A 21024-nucleotide genomic window follows, 5' to 3' on the forward strand; every position below is an offset into this window, starting at 1 on the left:
TTGACTCCTATTCTGAATATGACTACGATATTGTACATATGTTATAAAAATATGTATTTATCTATATATTGATCATATATCTAGGATATATGATCAATATATAGATAAATAATTATTTTATAACATATGTGTAATATCTGAGTGTAGTATAACAACATGTAATACTAAGTCTAGTATAAAACTAAGTTAGAAATAAGTTAGACACTAGTATAATAATAGGTAATATTATAGTATAATAATATGTAATTAAACACTATAATACAAGTCTATAATAGGAATAAGTTAGACACTATTATAGAATAGTATAATGAGTTAATAACATGCAATACTATAGTAAAATATGGGTGATGAATTTGTTGAACTCCTCGAGAGGGATATGGAGCTCTTGTATGAACAATATGTTATGTTTGATGGTGGGTGCGCAAGTGGTTCTAAGTCAACTATGTCTCATACTCGTAATGAGGGTAGTATATCAACGAAAAGTAGCTATATAATTGATCCATTGACCTTTCTGAGAAACTTCCATAAAGAGTGGAAATCAGCAACCTTGATGACTGTAAGTCAGAGGTAGAATGGTATTTGTTCGAGGATGTTGAGGTTCATATAGAGAGTTTCAGCATTTTAATGTGGTGAAGGGTCAACCCTACCAAATATCCAGTTCTTGTTTTGATAGCAAGAGATATCTTGGCCATTTCAATAAGCACCGTAGCATCTAAGTCTGCATTTAGGCTAGGAGGTCGTGTCCTGGATCCGTTTCGGAGTTCTTTGGCTCTTAGAACTGTAGAGGCTCTTGTGTGTGTGCAAAATTGGTTGAAGTCCACTCCTATATATCTGAGTCAAAATTATTCGGACACAATTGATGATATGGACAACTATAAGTTAGACTTAGGTAATACATTTAGAGATTTTTTTTTTTTTTTAGTTTTTGTTATATATCTTTATTTGTCATTTTGTGATACTAATTTCTTATATTTTAACATTTTAATGTAGAATTAACCACCGGTATGGCAAGTATACTACATAAAGATGATTGAGGTGCATTTTAAAATTGTGTAACAATTATTTGTATAATTATTTTTATAAGTTTACGTGGACCTATCTTATTTTCTCACTAATTTTGTCTTCTTTTCTTCATACACAACTTGGGATGGTACTTGGATTTTAGTTCTTTTGTTGTTGACTTGTTGGAAATTTGGGATGTGAACATTTAATTTGGTTGGCACAACTTATTTGTTTTAATTTGTTCTTGCTGATTTTTTTTTTTTTTGTTGGAGTAGGAACTTAGAAAATGTTGGTTGTTGTTGTAGTTGGGAAGAAATAACATTATTGCTGCTAGTTGTGTTTCTGCAATGTGTTATTGGATAATTTGGATTATGGATGATGAATTGGTTGGATAATTTGGGAGGCTGGTTGTGTTTTACCACAACTTGGAATGGGAAGAAGCCTAATATTTAGCTTTGTTTGTTGTTGGAATGAGAATATGTAATTGATTTTAATTTGTGTTGTTGGTTATGTAACCTATGTTGTTTTGGTTATTTTTTTTTAACTTGTCTTGAATTATTTAGTTTTGCAGTTTTGGTTATATTTTAAATAAAATTGAAGTAAATAGCACTGAATGATTTCGTTTTAGTTTTTAATTTTTGTAAAAATTGAAATTTGAAAGCAGACAAAAAATTCATTTTAAAAAAATGGGCAAGATATGAGTTTAGACATAGGAGTTTTAGCTTCAAAAGGGATGAAGATCATGCATTCATTTCTTAATCTTACCAATAATAGTAATGGCATTAGATCAGAGCCCTGAAATCTTTCTTTATTACATGCTACCCATAACTCCCAATATAGGAGAGGTGGTAGCAAGCATGCATGCAAGCAAGGTAAATTGATCAGAACTCTTGAAAGAAGACCACCAATGAATAGCCATACTTTTCCAACAGTTGGAGCCCAAAAGAGTATAACCAGAGACAAAAGAGAAGTAATGCCAAGTGTTTTTCGCGAGAGAGTAGTCCGAAAAATATATGATTTGCATTTTCAATAGAACCCTCGGAACAAGAAGAGCATTTAGAAGCCATGGAAATCCCACATTGTTAAACTATATCATCTATAAGAGAACTTACCTTGATCATTAAAATGTTTCCAGACTCTAATATCACAACCAGACTTAAGAGAGACATGGTAGTGGTTAACTTCTTAAATAAGAAAGAGGTCGCCTAAAGTGGAAAGCATATATAGGAGTATTCCAACCAGTGGAGGAAAAAACATCTCTAAGAAGAAGATAATGGTTGTTGATATGGATAGGAACAGAGGTAAGAACAGATTTTATCAGAGTGAGCTTTCCTCCCGTGGATAATCAACAACGTTTCCACCAAGTCTTTTTTTTTTTTTTTTTTATATTTTGTTTAAAATAGAGTCAAAAGAAGAAATGGGGAGCTTACTATAGGAGACGGGGGCACCAAGCTAAACAATGGAAAATTTACCCTCATTGAAACCCCTGGTAGTTCTAATAATATTATTTCTAGTGCTAGGAGCATTTCTTGTGCAGAAGAAACACGCTTTTAGGATGATTGATTTTTCACCTCGAGATATTATCATAATGAGTGATGGAGTTCATAGGGCTTGAAGACCCTAAAGATAAGCATAGGCATAATACATAGTAGCGAGATGAGAAGCCAAGATTTTGGAGACAATTTTATAAGAGACTTGACATAAACTAATAAGCCTGGATTCAGAGAAAGTAGAAGGTCTATCAGTTTTAGGAATTAATGTGATGAAAGTGTGCTTGTAAGAGGGGCGAAAAGCCTTCCTTTGAAAAATTCCACCACAGCCTCAAGAAGAACATTACAAATAATAGGCCAGCAGGAAATGTAAAAGCAAGAGGAGAAGCCATCAAGGCAAGGAACAGAGCCATAGGGATGATCCAAACTGCATGTTTAACTTCTTGAAGAGTGGAAATCTTATGAAGTAAAACATGATTATCCTTGTCAGTCATAAGATTGGGAATATGCCTCATGAATAGGTTCAACAGTCAATTGACTATGGAAAAAATTGATGGCAACAATGTGAATGATATGGTGATCAGAAGTAGTAGATGTTCCATTAGGGAGGAAACGTTAGCTTTCCTCCTTTTATGGGCATGCAGTTATCTGATGGAGGAATTTAGTATTTCCGTCACCCTCCAACAACCAGTGAATTGATCTATATTTTTGTTTTAGAAAAGTTTCTTCTTGGAAAAGCTTGTCATCATAATTTTTTTTTTTTCTGATTTTTGGAGAGCGAGAAGATCATAATTAAGATTTGATTGTTGTTAAGTAATTTTAGCTCTGGATGTTTGGTCCTTCAAGGAAGCAAGGATTTGAAAAAGATTCCCAAAAATTGAAAAGTTCCAATCTTTCAAAGCTCTTTTAAGATGTTTCATTTTGAAAGCCATTGGAACTGGCCTTGTTATCTTTCTGGAGTACATCTTAACGGCCTTTTATTTAACATTTTAAGTTGGCTCCAATGGATCTATATTTCTCATATATAGTGGAAATGGTACATATCTTAATAAATATATTACTCTTAAAATACTCTTTGTTTTACATTAGAGATGACAATAATTTAATAAATTATATCATGTTGCATGGAAATATGGCATCGCAATAGGCGAGATCTCTCGATCTCTACAAATTAGATGGACCAAATATTGAAAGTTATTTGAAATTTACATGAACTAGCCAGTGGGTACATGTTAAAGTTGCTAACAATTTTTTTTTTTTTATCAAATTTGCAAGCATGACCACTACAAGAAAAACGAGCAATTGTGACAGATTATTTGTGATGATAATGACTAGTTGCGACGAAAATAGACTCATTTTGACATAAAATAGTAATTTTTGCAGGAAATAACTGGAACAAAATAAATAATTTTCTTGTAATGGACTATGAAATGGCTTGTCATTTTTTTATTTGTATGCCAATCATGTTCGCAATTAACTGTTCTAAGAGGAATGACTTTTAGTCAGTTTGGACTGATGATTCCAATTTTAATTAGGTTTAAGATTCTCAATTGCTATACTGATGCCAATTAACTGACTATATATAGGACAAAAAAAAAAAAAAAAAAAAACTGACTATATATAGGAAGATCATTAACTGAAAATCAAATAATTTAATGCACTCATTGTTCTGAATTCATAGATCATTAGAAAAGTAGTAAAACTTATTAAAACATTTGTCCCATTTTTTCTAATCGTGTTGGGAAGTTGGAACTTTTTGAATGTCATGGCAAAGGATCAGGGTTAATGCCAGGTGGTATATATCATTAATTATTGTCCCTTCTTCATAATATGAGAGATTGAATAACGTCCAGCTTATTGTGGAACAGGTACAGCTAGGTTAAGTACCTCATATATGGGTCATGAGTAGGTAATAATGAAATAAATAATAACGATGATAACCAAGAGACATTACAGTTTTTATTTTCCTACCATTATTGTGTATATCTCCTTAATTCCTACCAGCTCATGTACCTGGAATTTTAATGTCTTTACCATATTTCTCATGATGTATTAATTAAGTTTTCCTAACATTTTCTAGATTTATCATTCAGGCAGCTAGGCCTTATTAATATTACTATGACAACTGATGGCTGACATATATAACTCTGTTGAGATGAGCTTAAAAGAAGGGGAGTCGAACTCCAAGTTCTTCCATGCTGCATTAAAGCTTAAAAGAAATAGAAGGATGCTTCAAAAGATCATGAAGTTGGATGATGGAACAATGCTTATAGCTCCCCTCAGGAGCTACATGAAGAGGCGGTTAAATTTTTTTAGGGTGCTTTAGCCTTTGAAGCGGTGAAAAATCTAGATACATGCCGGAATTTACTCCACGCAGTTATCACAGATGAGGAAAATGACTCATTATGCAGAAGACCAACTTTGGAGGAAGTCAAAACTGCTTTATTTGACATTCCCGAAGATAGTAGTCCTGGACCGATGATTTGGATCTTTTTTTTTTTTTTTATGAAATGCTGGGATATTGTCAAAGAGGACATTGTTGAAGCAGATTCTGATTTTTTCAATGGGACTCCACTTACTAAGTTTAATCTTCAACGTTCATTGTTAGTATTCTCATAGAGGAGAACCCATCGAGTTTTGCTAAATTCAGGCCTATTAGTCTGTGCTCAGTGATTTATAAAGTGTTTTCTAAAATTATGGTTAACAAACTTAATCCTATCCTTTCTAAAATTGTCTCGAAAGAACAAGGGGCATTCATCAAAGGCCGAAACATACATGAGAATATTGTGTTTGTCCAAGAAATGATTCATAGCATTAACACTAAGGTGCGATGAGGCAATGTGATGATTTAGGTGGATATGACTAAAGCTTATAATCGGCTAGAATGGAGTCTTCTATTGGAAGTATTAAAAATCTTGGGTTTTTTCCGAAAAATGAAGACAACTGATAGCCAATTGCATTACTATGCCATCCTTTTCTATTTTAACGAATGACACTAGTAAAGGCAATAGTAAGGATGGCCAAAAAAAAAAGAAGTGGGTGACATGGGACATTGTCTGCAGACCTACCGGAAGAAGGTGGTCTCGATATTAGATTGGAAGAGAGAGAGGCAGCTCTTCATATGAAATTTGTTTGGCAATTTCTGTACGAAAATTCGGTTTGGGCTATTTTTTTCCGAGCAAAATATAAAGCTCCTATTCACCCTTTCCATCACGAATCTCATTTTTGGAAAGTTTTAAAACCATTGATCAAAGTGGTAATTAGAGGCTTGGCATGGATTATTAATGAAGGCAAGATCTCATTTTGGATTGAAAACTGGTCATCTTTGGGGATTCTTTGCAAACTCTCCGATGCTACGGATCCCTACTTGACTGTAGATGAGGTCTTTTCCGATATGGGAGGTAACTGGAAGAAAATATAGGAGATAGTAGGGAACCCCATTTGTGAAAAACTGAAATTACAACACATTTATCACTCATCAGGTCTTGATATTCCCATATGGAGAGCGGAGCAGAATGGCAACTTTATGACATTTTCAGCTTGGCACTACAACCATGATCCTAAAGAAAAAGTGTCGTGGGCTAGATGGATCTAGCATAAATTAATTTCGAGTAAAATTTCTATATTTATGTGGAAATGTATGTTTAATGGTCTGCCTTTTGACCAGAATATTTTGAAGTTGCATATTTCTATGGCAACTAAATGTGAATGTTGTCAAGTGGCTGACTGTGAATCTTTAAATCATTGATTACTTTTGTGAGAGATTTCGTCCTTTGTTTGGAATTTATTTGAGGCAGCACTGGGTCTGAATCTTGTACCTACTAATACATGGCATGGAAAAATTCAGAAATGGCTATCCAAGGCTCAGGCGGTTTCACAAATCAACGTTGCATTGGCATTCTTCCTTCATTAATAAGCTAGTTCCTGTGGTTATACAGATGTAAAGCTAGAATGGAGGGGGTTGTTCAAACTAGGGAGCAAGTGTGCTACAAAATCAAGAATTTTTTAGCTCAACTCATTCACACAAAAATGAATAAGCCATTCACCAAATGCTTAGATGGGGTGATTTTACAGCAACTTGGTTTAATGAAGATGCCTGTCCAGAAAAAGTCTATGCAGATATTGAAGTAGATGCGTCGGGCTTAGGGATTTGCTAAACTTAACATTGATGGCAATAGTTTGGGTAATCTAGGTCGAAGTGGAGGTGGAGGGATTTTTTGAGATGAGAATGGTCATATGATTTTTGCTTTTGTCAGGTTCTATGGTATTAATTCAAAAGACATTGTAGAAATAAGAGCCAGATCTGATGGTCTTAGTTTGTGTGCTAAAATGAATATTAATCAGATAGAGGTTGAAATCGATTCCAAGCTAGTGGTAATTAATCGGTGGGAGAAAGGTGGGCAAGTTCCTTGGCGAGAGATACTAGAAAGAGGCTAGATTGAAGACACGTTCGATGGTGGATCATTCTTTTAGGGAAACGAACCATGTTGCATACTGATTAACTAAATTGGGTACGAGGTACAAAGTATTTATTTAATTCCAGACACAGCCTTCCAAAAGTTATTATGAGAGTTATTCGAATGGATCAGACAGGTTTACAAGTTATACGACATCGATAACACTTTTGTTGTACAAAATATGTTTTATTTTGTCTTGATTTGATTGCAGGCCTTGTTAGCACGCACTTTTATATTATGATTTGTTGGGTATTCCTATTGGATTAAGGTTATCGTTTTTTCTTTGTGTTCTTATAGTTCATTTTGATACCTGAGTTTGGAATTTAGGATGATATGTAACCCCAGGTATCCAATTGTAACCACAGTTTTTTCCTGCCAGAATTAAGAGCAATCACTAAAATTGGGGTATTGTTTTCTTTTAAAAAAAAAAACTTGATCTAGTTCCGTCTTAAGATTCTTTATTTCCTGATAGGTGTTGTTTGGGCAAGTTATTGAGCTATTTCCCGAAGGAAAAGACAAGGTCATATTTGTCTCAGCTAATGGACATATATTATTATAGTATGATGCTTAATAGAATCTGCACACATTTTCTCGGAAGGAATCACACATTTTCCTTCAATGGGAAAAATTAAAAACCCCAATCAAATAAGAAAAGAAGTGGTCTGTCATTTTCACAGTTCTTTTTTCCTTTTTTCGAGTAATTTATTTGGTACAATTTTTAATTAATTAAACTTCTTAATTTAAAAATAAATTTTATAAAAATAAATTTACAAATTCACGTAATATAATATAATATATCAAATATATTTTATATTAAAAGATTTCATACAATTCACTCAAATTTCAAGATATATAGAATATAAGTATTATATATATTTGTAAAATATGTAAATATCGTATATGTGATTTTTGTATTTATTTATTTTTTAAAAAATAATTATATGATGTTTATATATCCACGGCTCTGTAACTACTATTTTTGATACGATATCGCTCGATGCGAGTATATGCATGATGCTGAGGTCAGGCCGAGTGAGGACAAGCAAACAAGTGGGTCCGAACGTGGTTCCTTATCCAATCATATAGGTCCCATGCAAGGCTTCCATGTTCCATGTGTTGTCCCAAAATCAAAACCTAATCATCGAAGTTGGCCCCACATTCCCCTCACTCTTTTTGCCATGAGATTTTCTATACATACTTTGCTCTCCCCAATCCCCTCTTCATTCTCCTCTTAATTTCTCAAGAGAAAATTGGGTCTAGCTGTTTGCAATGTGTGTGCGTACATGCATGACCTGATGACCTGACACTTTCACCGGCGTTATGCATGCTTCCTTTTACACGCCAAATTTCATTACAAGTAAACGTCGGACCAACCAAAAGTCTTGATGATATCTTCCTCTGCTTTGATTCTGCCATTTTCATTGGCACCAGAGAATATTTGTGTAAACTTTGTCGATGCAATTAATTAGTCATCTAAATAATTTGATAAACACAAAGTTTGCGGAAATCATTTGAGATTGTTTCGATTATCAACGTGATTATCAAGTACTCGTGCTATTTTAGGACTTTTACTACGAGTGTGAAACCGTTTCATCGCGGTTAATTTGCCATTTCTTAATTTTATTGTATGTAGGTTAATCCTTACTTGCCAAAATCAAGTCAAACGTATCTATTGATTTGATCTTTGGATGAGATTCGGCAACTAATACAAGAACAGGCTAGTAGTCAGATGTGGTGTGAAGATCATGAGATTTACACCCTCTATTAAGGCAGTCGAATTACCAAAAGACTTGTTACAACAACCTTCCAGAAGCAAGAAGAAAATTCAAGAAGATTTGGATTGTAACCAACTTAATGACGTGTCCCAATCATAAGGATTCTGTTGTTCTCTGCTTTCTCTATATATTCATCATTGTACGCACTACTTTAGTGTGCAAGTGGTTATAATATCTTTGTACTCTCTAAGAGAAACTTTCTCTCATAAATATTATCGAACTTTTGGTGCTCATTATTCAATATGGTATCAAGAGCCTGACTAGGACTCACGTCCTTCTTCTTCCTGCGTTATTTTTTTTGTTCTTTCCCTTCTTTCATGGCTCCATCAGACAAAACACCCACCACAAATATTCTTAATACTGTATCTCACTTCATTACAGTTAAGCTCATCTTAGATAATTACCTTCTATGGAAAGCTCAAATTGTTCCCTTCTTGCAGGGCCATCAATTGTACGGGCATGTTGATGGTTCTCGACCAATGCCTCCTTCCTCTATTGACAATGCCCCTAATCCTGAGCATGCAAAATGGGTTTTGCAAGATAAACTCATTATGTCTACTCTCAATGCGTCCCTTTCAGATTCCGTCCTAGGACAAGTTCTTGACTGTCATACTTCATATGAGATATGGACCACTCTCCAGAATCTCTTTTCTACGAAATCTTCAGCCCATGTGTGTCACACAAAGTTTTAGTTAGCTACTCTAAGGAAGGGTCCCGAATCGGTTTTTGATTATTGTAACAGAGCCAAATCCCTTGCAGCTACCTTAAGTGCCGCTGGCCATGTCCTCAGTGACTCAAAATTTTCCATCTCTTTGCTTGCAGGTCTAGGTACTGAGTACGAATCTCTGGTTACTTCTCTCACCACTTGTGTTGATACTATTTCTTCTCGTCAACTTTACAGTTATCTGCTAAATCATGAGTCCCGTATCTCTTATCAAACCCATAATTTACTCGCTAACACCTTTCTTGCTGCCCATAACACCACTAGCTATTCCCCTTCTCCTCAACTCTCTCGTGCTCCATCCCATGGAGGTCGATGTGGGCGTGGTCGTGGTTCCTTCACTCCACGCCCATTTTCACCTCAATTCAATACTGCTTCTCCTCGTCCTGATACTTGCCCACAATGTCAAGTGTGCCAGAAATTTGGTCACACTGCTTTGACCTGCTACCATCGTCTTACCACTCCATATCCAGCACCTTCTTCCTCACCTCTTACAGCTAATAACACATATCTCTCTACTCCATCACCCAATACCACAACTTGGTATCTCGATACAACTGCTTCTCATCACTTCACTTCAGAGTTCAATAATCTCAACCTGAAGTCGACGCCATATCAGGGACCTGACCAAGTTTTCATCGAAGATGGCTCATCACTTCCAATTCATCATCTCGGTTCTGCACAAATATCGACCACATCTGGCAATTTTTTCTTGCATAATTTACTTCATGTTCCCTCAATATCTAGAAACCTTCTTTCTATACGTCAATTTTGTAGTGATAATAAAGTTTTCTTTGAATTTCACTCTGATTTGTTTCTTGTGAAGGATTCATGTTCCCGGGAAGTACTCCTTCAGGGTCACGTTGAAGATGGTCTCTATGCGTTTCAGTCTAGTGCAGTGACCTCCTCACCTCCTCATGCCTTTCTCGGTGTTAGAACTTCTGCTCAACTTTGGCAATCCAGACTGGGTCACCCTTCTCCACACACTACTTTTATCCTTCGCCATTTCAATCTCCCGTTTACAAGTTCTACTTCAATAAATAATTGTCTTGCTTGCTGCAACGCCAAGGCTCATGTTCTGCCTCACCCGCCCACCTCGTCACGCTCAACTCGCCCTTTTGAACTACTGTTCCTTGATGTTTGGGGCCCTGCCCCCGAGCCTTCCATGAATGGCATGCGCTATTATCTTTCTTTAGTTGATGATTATTCAAAATATGTCTGGTTTTTCCCTATGCAAATGAAATCTAATGTTACTCCTTTAGTGTTGGCTTTTCTTCTATATGTGAGTAATACTTTTAATACCACAATTGTCTCAGTTCAAACTGATTGGGGTGGCGAATTTCTTCCCCTTAAAAATATTTTTCAGTCTTGTGGCATAACTCATCGGGTCACATGTCCACACTCTCATCAACAAAATGGAAGTGTGGAACGTTGACACCGTTATATTGTTGAAACGAGACTATCTCTTTTATCTAATGCCTCGGTTCCTCACTCCTTTTGGGTCCAAGCATTTCAAACAACAAATTTTCTAATTAATTCTATGCCAACTCCGCTATTGCAAAATAGGTAACCCTTTGAGGTATTAATGGGCCGCATTCCTGATTATAAATTTTTAAAGTGTTTGAGTTTGCATGTTGGCCAAATCTAAGGCCTTTTAATCAACATAAACTAGATTATAGATCCAAGCCCTGTGTGTTCATGGGCTATAGCCCATATCACAAAGGGTACATTTGTCTTCATATTCCCACGGGCCGCAACTATATTTCTAGGGATGTTATTTTTTATGAGACCACTTTTTCCTTTGCCTTTAAGTCTGATCCCTCTCCCATGACCCAACATCAACTGCATTCGGTCTACCCCTTTCATAATCAGCCCAGCACCTTTTCCTTTCTTCTGTCTGATCAAATAAATTCCCCAAGGCCCACTTCTCTTATAACCCAGGCCATTTCCCCAATTAGGTCTCCCTCTAACCATAACTCCATCTTATTCTCTCTTACTCGTTCCTGTGCCGCTGCCTCGTCTCCTTTACTTTCCAGTACTTCTCACATCAACTCTCAATCTTCCTTATCTTCTGTTGCTGCCTCATCATCCTTGCCATATATTGCTTCCCAACTCGAGTTTGTTGACCTTCCCTCTTCCTCTCATGGCCAACTTCCTCTTTCTTCCACTCATCCCATGGTTACAAGGTCCAAAACTCATACTATGTGTCCTCGCCGTCGCAATGACGGGACAATCCCATGGCCTTCTAGTCAACCTTCTGGTTCCTTTACCACATCAATGATTCCCCGAAAATCTTCTTCCCTCTCTGTTCCCAAAGAATCAACTTCCTTTTCAGAAGCTTCCAAGCATGCTGAATGGCGCACTGCCACGGCTACCGAGTTTGATGCTCTTCTCCATAATCAAACTTGGGATCTTGTTCCTACCTCACTGACCTATAATCTCCTTGGGTCCAAGTGGGTTCTGAAGTCCAAATGCAGAGCTGATGGTTCCCTTGAGCGTGGCAAGGTGCGCCTCGTTGCTCAAGGGTTTCATTAGTAGCTTGGTTTGGACTATCATGAAGCCTATAGTCCGGTTGTGAAACCGGTCACCATTCGACTTTTGCTCTCCCTTGTTGTTACCGCAAATCTGTCATTGCATCAACTTGACATCCAGAACGCCTTTCTGCATGGTGACCTTGAGGAGGCTGTCTACATGAAGCAACCTCCCGGCTTTGTGAATCCAGATTTTTCGGCACATGTCTGTAAGTTGAAAACAGGCTTCTTAAGTGACAAGCTTCTTAATCTTGGTTTTACTTGTTCTACTTCATATTCATCTCTATTCATTATGCCTACTGCCTCAGATTGTTTGTATCTTCTGATATACGTTGATGATATATTAGTGACTGGTTCAAGTTCCACTCTCATTGCTGATTTTATTTCTTCCTTGAAGCAATATTTTCCTATTAAAGATTTAGGGTTTCTCAATTATTTTCTTGGTATTGAAGTGTCCCGCACTCAATCTAGCTTATGTCTATCACAATCTAAGTATATTGATGATCTGTTGATACGGACTCATATGCATGACTCTAAACCAGTAAATACGCCTATGTCTATTACTAAATTAACAGCCTTAGATGGACCTACTTTTGATGACCCTCATTGGTATAGAAGTGTTGTAGGAAATCTTCAATATCTAGCCTTTACTAGACCAGATATCTCATTTGCAGTTAACCATGTTTGCCAATATATGCATAGTCCTCGTCTTCCCCACTGGAAGGCAGTCAAGCGCATTCTTCGTTACTTGAATCAGATTGCAGACATAGTGACTAAACCTCTCTCAGCACCTCGGTTTGCACAGCATCGATCAAGCCTCACAATTGTTCCAGTGATGCTTGGCTCGTGGAGGGATATTAAGGCAGTCGAATTACTGAAAGACTTGCTACAACAACCTTCCAGAAGCAAGAAGAAGATTCAAAAAGATTTGGATTGTAACCAACTTAATGATGTGTCCCAATCATAAGGATTCTATTGTCTCTACTTTCTCTATATATTCATTATTGTATGCACTACTTTAGTGTGCAAGTGGTTAGAATATTTTTGTACTCTCTAAGAGGAACTTCTCTCATAAATATTATCAAACTTTTGGTGCTCATTATTCAATACCCTCTAATAACATAACGACATGTCATCATTGCAAAGAGAATAGAATAGAACCGGCTTCACCACATTAATCCCACAATACCCCTGTCGTGCGCTCTCTTTCTCCCATACCTCCCTCTTTCCTTCTCTACTCTCTTTCTCAAGCCTGAGAACCCATGGCATCAATATGAAGTCAATGAAGGAAGTGATTGATCCACAGAGCATCAGGGCCAGAGAAATCCCCAACAGAAGCGAAGCGAAACCCGTTGGCGAGATCTGCGTCACCAAAGAAGGCCACCGGGAGATTGGTGAAGACGATGTCGTCATCTCTGCCGGCTGAGAATTTTCAGAGAATGAAAATGGAGACAACGGGAATAGGAGGATGTTGTGGACCAGAGTGGAGAGCTCGAAGAAGATCCTAGATGCTGCTTGATTCTGCCTTCTTAGTTCTCATCATTCTTTTATCAGAAAATTCGACATTTTACTTCAAAATCTTAGAGCATTAGCATTGAATTGGTCATTCTATTCTTCAAATTTTGACTAATATGTAACTTTTTTATCTTTAGCTAATCATTCAAAACTTGAAGTCTACATTGGATTAGTCATCACACTCTCTATAATAATGACATATTATTATTTTTTATTATTTATATTTTTTAATTAATTTTTATTTTATTTTCATAATTTTCAATAACTTCCAACAAATTATATTCATTTTTATTTTCACAATCCAACAATCTATAATATAATAATCTCATGTGTATATAGATGGTAAAATTTCATATGAATAAAAATCTCATATCTATAATATAATAATCTAAAAAAATACTTTTAGACTTGCTATAGTGATTTTCATATTTGAAAAGAAGAATAGATTTACTGTAACTTATAATTTGGATGAAAACAATTTAACTAATTCAATGTGGAGTAAATATAAATGATATTTGTTAAATTTGAAGATGAAAAAATATTTGACTAATCTAATACTAATGCTTTTAAAGACCAAACCCAAATGAAAAAAAATTATAAGAGGAGTTCTATATAAACTTTAAAACCATAAAAACGCTTTTTTTTTTTTTTTTTTATCCTTAGAAAACGTGGCAAGTGGATAGACTCAGAAACTTTATCTACATGTGGAGAGTTGTTACGGGTAGCAGTTTGTTTGTTTCCCTGAAAATTCTTCCTACAAAATCTAGAAGAAAAAAACAGAGAGAGAAAAAACATGCGACGGTGGCAGTATATTTTGGTTGTGAATATGCTCGGATGACCAAGAGGTGTCGTTCAGCCTGAGAGAGAGAGAGAGAGAGAGAGAGAGAGAGAGAGATTGAATGGAATTAACGAGGTGAAGACGGTTCTATTTTAATTTCATTAAAATGATGATGTGTCGTTCGATTATTGGAGGGTGTAAATCCCTTTTGCAATTTGCACACCACAACCTATGTGAAGTTAAACTCTAATAGCATTGATATTGACTTCATAAAAAAATCTAACCAAATATAAAATATGATAAATTTTATCAAAAGAGAGCTATATTAGATTAACCAAAAAGATAAATGTGAAATTTTGAGTTACAGTAAATGTATAGATTTCTTCAAATTTAAAGGGCTACTGTTCACTTATCAAATCTATTTTTTATTCATTTTTAATCTTCAATAATCTATTTTATTCACGTTTAATCTCCTATTGTCTTTTAATAATATTGTAAGAATCAAATTAAATTATTAATTAATATATGATTAGTGTAATTATAATATATGAAAAAAAATATTATGATTTAAAAAATATTATTATATTATTATTTTGATGAATTCAATAACTAATTCAATGTGAAGTTATGGATAAAAAAGTTTTAGATATATGAAAAATATATATTTTTCATTAAAATTTAAAAATAAATTTGATGAATTCAATACTAATGCACTGAAGAAAGTTCTATCGAGAATACTCGCGCAATATCATGGGATAGCGGGTGTTTCTACACCTTTTATTTTTTACATACAAATCTTACAAGAAGTGATTGGTGTAAGTAGCCATTACAAGTACGTATATATATACATATACACGTAATATTAGATGTAATCTTAAAATATACAAATCACTTTCTTTATAAAAAAGTAAGATCTACTGTAAAAATTTGAGTTCTTTCATATGAGTGATCTACTAAGTCAAAGTGTGTCCCATATTTTATAGAAGAATTGTGCAGGATTTCCGTACCTTTTAACAATATAAATATTTTTACGACATACCAGCTAGCTTCTGAATTTCATGGGAATTTGGCGAGAGGCTAGAAATTAATGTGATTCGCATTTTGCATTTAATTCTCATTACCTAAAAGAAATTAATGTGATTCAAAATGCTTAGTTAACTACGCATTTTGCATTAAATACCTCGGCACCTAAAAGAAAACGAAGCATTTTCATTTGGACGGTACTACTCTGTCGTTCATTTAGAGTGAACCGTTTCATATTATTGTTAATTTAAATTTTTATTTTTATTTTTTTAAATTTTTTATTCATATCTTTTTAAATTTTAAGATATTTTAAAAAAATATTAACATATTAATAATTACTTTCTTAATTATAAAATATAAAAATATAAAATGTCAAATCGTAAACAAAGTAGCATTTTTTTTTTCATTTATATCAAAATCACTTTAACAAAAGCACCATGTGCCCAATCCCACGTGTTTTCTCTTAGGTCCAGCGATGAACTACCGAGATAAAATCACATACAAAAGTTGCACGTAGATCCGATTGATGCACTTTGCGAATGACTTTCTTTTCGGAGAAATGATATGCTTTCTTGGGAAGAAATAATGTTAGAAGTTTCAAAAATATAAATTTTAAATAAATATTTTGTAAAAGAAGTAAGTTCTCACTTAAAAATAATAATTTTTTTTATACTTTTTAATTAGAATCCATTTTTTTATAAAAATTTATACGAAGACACTACTAGAAAGTTACTTATTTGTAACTAATTATTTTTTATAAAAATGATTATTTTTTATTAAAATAAATCTATTTTCTTTACAAATAAATATTTTTATTATAAATAATTCATCATAAATAATATTTTTATTTTTTTAAAACTTGTATAAATTATTTGATCTGCTCATGTTGGGAATCACAAAAAAATTAAAAGATGGAGGTAAGAGGCAGGGCTCAAAGCCCTCTAATATAAGAGTACTTTCAATTACTTTTATATTATACAAAAAATATAAATTATTTAAAAAATTGCTCTTAATTAAAGTTTCATTCAATTATGTAAAATGAATTAGAAAATACAATTAACTATAGTAATCCGTTAGATGTAGCGGATACTTTTCATCTTGTAAAAACTTTTTTATTGTTGATATTTCATTTCTCCCTTATTTTCATTTACTTTGATTTTTATCATGTAAGTAAATTCTTTTTATTGTTAATCATTTAAAACATATATTTTTTTTAAAAAATATCTTGGAAATATTTTTAAACCAATTTTTTTATATTTGATTTTATTTTTAATTTTTATTTAGCTTATATATTTTTATTTTACTTTTATGATTGAATTATTTTATATTGTATATAAATATAAATTGTAAATATAAAAAAATATATGTATATTGTAAATTTATTAATAGAAATGAAATATTTGAAAGAATAAAAAAATATTTAAATGATATAAAAAAAATAAATTGATAGATGGTATAATCTAAAAAGTAATATTTAAAATAAAAAAACTAAAATTTGATAATATATTTTAGAGTAATATTACATATAATCGTGAAATGTATAAATGTCGTGCAGTCATTTTGAAAATGAGTAAAGTTCATTCATAAAAAATTAATTTCTTTTCGTATAAGTCTCATATTTATTAATTTTTTTTAAAATAATTATAAAATATTTGTAATTATAAATATTATTTTTCTTTTTAGAGATCGGAACAAAAATCTGGTCTAAGCTCCCAATCATTTCACCAGCTGGCCTTCGAACCGACAACCAGACTCAGGTTCGCTCTAATTAATATCGCTTTAATAAAACAGAAAAACCTGCCGGTTCCTCATCCTCTCCTATACAATGGGAACTCGTCTGTCGGCCGTCGGGCATCGGACTGTTCAGGTCCTTTGACTTGAAGATTAGAGTCTAAAACCCTATACCGACTCCGTACCAAAACCAAATTAAAGCCAGGCCATCCTCTGAGCATGTGTCTTTTTCCTTGTTCTATTTATATGGCCTTTCTATTGTAATCTTTTTCTCCCCATTAACCTTTTTTCTCTCCAATTCATCATCTTCTTCTGTTTTCATTCCGGTCTTCTTTTCGTTTTGCACTTTACCTTTTCTCTTTGCTAGAAATCTTCATCTTCTTGCTGTTATTTCGTTCTTGATCAAGTCCCATGGCGGTTTTACCTTCAAGCTCGTCTAGCTTGGAATTGACCATATCTATGCCTGGCTTCACTTCAACGCAGTCTCTTGCTTCATCTGGTAAGGAACTAAGTTTTTGCCTTATCGACCATCTCTCTCTCTCTTCTTTGTTTGGAAAAGGTTTTTTGATATTTTTGTTGCCTTTAAAATTGACACAATCTTCCTCTGGTTGTGGTTTCTCTACCATTAATCGCGTAAAAGTTGTCTACTTTCTTCTTCAATAATTCATATTTAATTTGATTTTAATACATGACCTTCTACCTGGCTAATAACATGAATTTTTTTGCCTCCATATTTGTTGGCCCACAAAGAGTTTTATTTATTTATTTATTTATATATATATTTATATATATTTTTTGAGTGGAGAGGGGAGTTTAGAGGTCTGGAGTTATGCAAATGGTTTACAGTATATATAATATGGTTGATTTTATGGTATTTTTGTTTTTTTTTTAAAAAAATTGTTGAAACAAAATCATAATACCGTTAAAAAATGAAGAGGGTTGTGCAGTGAGGGACTTGGACATAAACCAAGTACCATCAGGAGGAGCATATCTAGAAGAAGAATGGCTGACATTGAATATGGAAGATGATGATCAAGATCAAAGTAGCAACGGAGGCCCTCCCCAAAAAAAACTCCGTCTCACCAACGAACAGTCCCGCCTCCTTGAAGAAAGCTTCAGACAAAACCATACTTTAAACCCGGTAAACCTGATCATCTCTCACTCTCTCTTTATATGATTTATCTCTCTATATTTCAGTCTCCCCCGGCCAGGCCCCAATCCATTTGATCTTCTTTGGTAAATACCAAGCAAAAGGAATAAATGCATGGGTGCAACACCAGAACTTTCCTTAAATTTTTGTTGTTTTCGTTTTGTCGTTATCGACCAAGTCTGTTGGTGGTGTTTAATCCTTTTGGAATTTTCCTGGTGCAGAAGCAGAAAGAGGGTTTGGCTATGCAGTTGAAGCTGAGGCCACGTCAAGTTGAGGTGTGGTTTCAGAATCGTAGGGCCAGGTATTGTACCTTAAATATGCTAAGGTAGATATTCAATGTTGTGCTTCTCTCGTTGGTGGTTGGTTACAGATAATCTGAATCTGATTCGAACCCCTATCTATAAATTCATCATGTACTCTCTATATATAAAGTAGAAAGCGATCGGCCCTTTAGAGGATAAGATTTTCTCCAAAAACAATGATACGGTACTAATTGTATCATGTTTGATTATTCTAAGGTTGATTTGGTCATTTAACTTGGACATTTTATATACTACCGCGTATGTACTTTTCAGTATCGAGGTGAATAATCTCTACAGAAAAATATTAGATACGGTAACAAAGTGGATAAAAATTATGTACTTTTATTAAATAAATAAATAAATAAATAAAATTATTTTTTTAATCATGTTAATGTTTGTGTATATATTATAATATTATTATATCTAGCAGTTTTGTAGAGTTTTTTTTTTCCTTCAAATATGCCTACGTGGCTGCAAGGAAAGAATAAGTAGTTTTGCTGATTTGTTTATTTTTAGATATGAGATGAGTTAAAATTAAAATTAAAAAAATTAAATAAAATATTATTAAAATATATTTTTTTAATATTATTTTTATTTTAAAATTTAAAAAATTTAAATTATTTATTTTATTTTATGTAGAGATTTAAAAAAATTATAATAATAAAATGAGATAAGATGAGATTAGATGAAATATTTATTAAAAAAAAATTGAGAATATAATAAACAAAACAAAACATAAAATTTTCATCTCATCTCATCATTACACATTTTTTAAATCTCCATACAAAATATAATAAAAAATTCAACTTTTTCAAATCTCAATACATCTTTTTAAAATTTTAAAATAATAATAATATTAAAACATAATATTTTAAATTTTAAAATAAATCATAAAATTTTCATATCATCTCTTAAACCTGTCCTAAATCGATCAGGAGATAATACTGAAAATCGTACAAGCTTTTGGAGAACTACAGCTTGGTGGGTTAATTTGAATAATAATAATAATAATAATAATAAACCTGCCAGTTTAATTCCATAGAAAAGCTAGCTAGGACATGACAATTAGCTGAGCAAAATTATGAGCAACTAATGATGTGGTTGTGTCATGAGCTCAGCTTTGTGCACGCAACATAATGATATTGGTTGTCTAAAGTGTAACGTCGACAGCGATAGCTGCATGATATTTATTGTGAGGATCAGGGCACAGATCAGGTCCATGAAGCTAGCTAGCTAGCATGCGTTCTTTCTCCTCGTGTGCTAAATATCAATGCAACTTTGACTCATTATATATGTACTTTCGAGTGGCCATGCATGCAATCAACAGCTAGCAACTGATCTTTTCCTTAAACTTTGCAGAAATAATTAAATACGTTGTGTCTTCTACTAATTTGTAATTATCTTTATTTTGTTGTTAATTAACAACATGATGATGCATTTTCTTCCTTTAATTTGGTCCTTCTCCCCGGTGGTCGAGCTAGTTAGCTCATGGGATCATGTAGCTATATATAACGATGTTACTGTAATAACTGACATTTGACACAGGAGCAAGCTGAAGCAGACAGAGATGGAATGCGAGTATTTGAAGAGATGGTTTGGATCACTGACCGAACAAAACCGAAGACTCCATAGAGAGGTGGAGGAGCTACGGGCATTGAAAGTTGGCCCGCCCACCGTCATCTCCCCCCACATGAGTTCGAAGCCCCTCCTAGCATCCACTCTCACCATGTGTCCCCGTTGTGAGCGTGTGACCACCACCTCCATGATCAACAAGAGTCCCACCAAGAACGTCATCATGGCCACCAGTACCTCCGCCCCCACGTTGTCCACTAAAGTGGTACTGGTGCCACCTATTCAACCTCGACATTAATCTTCGGCAGGTTGTTAATTAGGAAGGCACAACTATTAATTATATCCTAGCTATCATAATTAATTAATGACCCACTTAAGATGATATAGAATTCTAACAGATTTAACATATGTTCATAGAAAAAAAAATGTCATTCAGTGATTAATTAACTAGATTATTCGGATGATGTTGTTTATTAGTATCAATTAATCTATGTAGATACTTAATTCTAGATCCTCGTGGCTTTTTTTTTTCTATTACATTAATTAGTGAATGTTGCATGTAATATAATATATTTTTCTGTAGCTTTATCGGGATTATGTCCAGCTCTTCCACCACTTTTTTAAAACATTCTGTTTCTTTCATTAATTATTGGAAATAGCTTTGGTCTTTTGTCTACCTACCCTATTAATATATATATATATATATATATATATATATATATATATATATAAACGAAATTTAAAACTTTCAACTGCCACAAGATAGTCAAACTCATTGCAAATATTCTTTAGTGATGGAATTATCTTATCTTGACCTTAAAAAGGGAAACTATGGATTTTTTTTAAAAAAGAAATAGACAAGCCAATTTTGGACTAAATTTAATCATCCCAAGGCCACATTGCTAGGTGGCACATTTGAAGTGACCAGATATTGTTTAAGTAGTTTTTTTTTTTTTAAATAAGAAAGTAGTTGATAT

The 21024-nt window shown here is 33.7% G+C and overlaps 1 protein-coding gene across 2 annotated transcripts; it reads left to right on the plus strand.

The window, feature by feature from the left end:
- Window positions 1-17034: 17034 nt before the first annotated feature.
- Window positions 17035-20556, plus strand: LOC109013453 (homeobox-leucine zipper protein HOX3-like). 2 transcript variants are annotated; one of them, XM_018995539.2, is made up of 4 exons: window positions 17035-17522; window positions 17971-18164; window positions 18395-18474; window positions 20021-20556. In XM_018995539.2, the coding sequence occupies exons 1-4, from the start codon at window positions 17435-17437 to the stop codon at window positions 20343-20345; spliced, it is 687 nt and encodes a 228-aa protein (XP_018851084.2). In that variant the 5' UTR covers window positions 17035-17434; the 3' UTR covers window positions 20346-20556. The 2 variants fall into 2 exon arrangements, with proteins under 2 accessions (XP_018851084.2, XP_018851083.2); XM_018995538.2 differs by having other exon boundaries at window positions 17036-17522; window positions 17959-18164.
- The last annotated feature ends 468 nt before the right edge of the window (window positions 20557-21024 follow it).

This window comes from Juglans regia, chromosome 16 (genome assembly GCF_001411555.2).
Source record: "Juglans regia cultivar Chandler chromosome 16, Walnut 2.0, whole genome shotgun sequence".
NCBI lineage: Eukaryota > Viridiplantae > Streptophyta > Magnoliopsida > Fagales > Juglandaceae > Juglans > Juglans regia.

Coding starts and splice junctions, on each gene's coding strand:
- LOC109013453 (XM_018995538.2), top strand. CDS start 17,435: ATGGCGGTTTTACCTTCAAGCTCGTCTAGCTTGGAATTGACCATATCT. Junction 18,165..18,394: donor AAAACCATACTTTAAACCCG/GTAAACCTGATC, acceptor TTCCTGGTGCAG/AAGCAGAAAGAGGGTTTGGC. Junction 18,475..20,020: donor TTTCAGAATCGTAGGGCCAG/GTATTGTACCTT, acceptor CATTTGACACAG/GAGCAAGCTGAAGCAGACAG.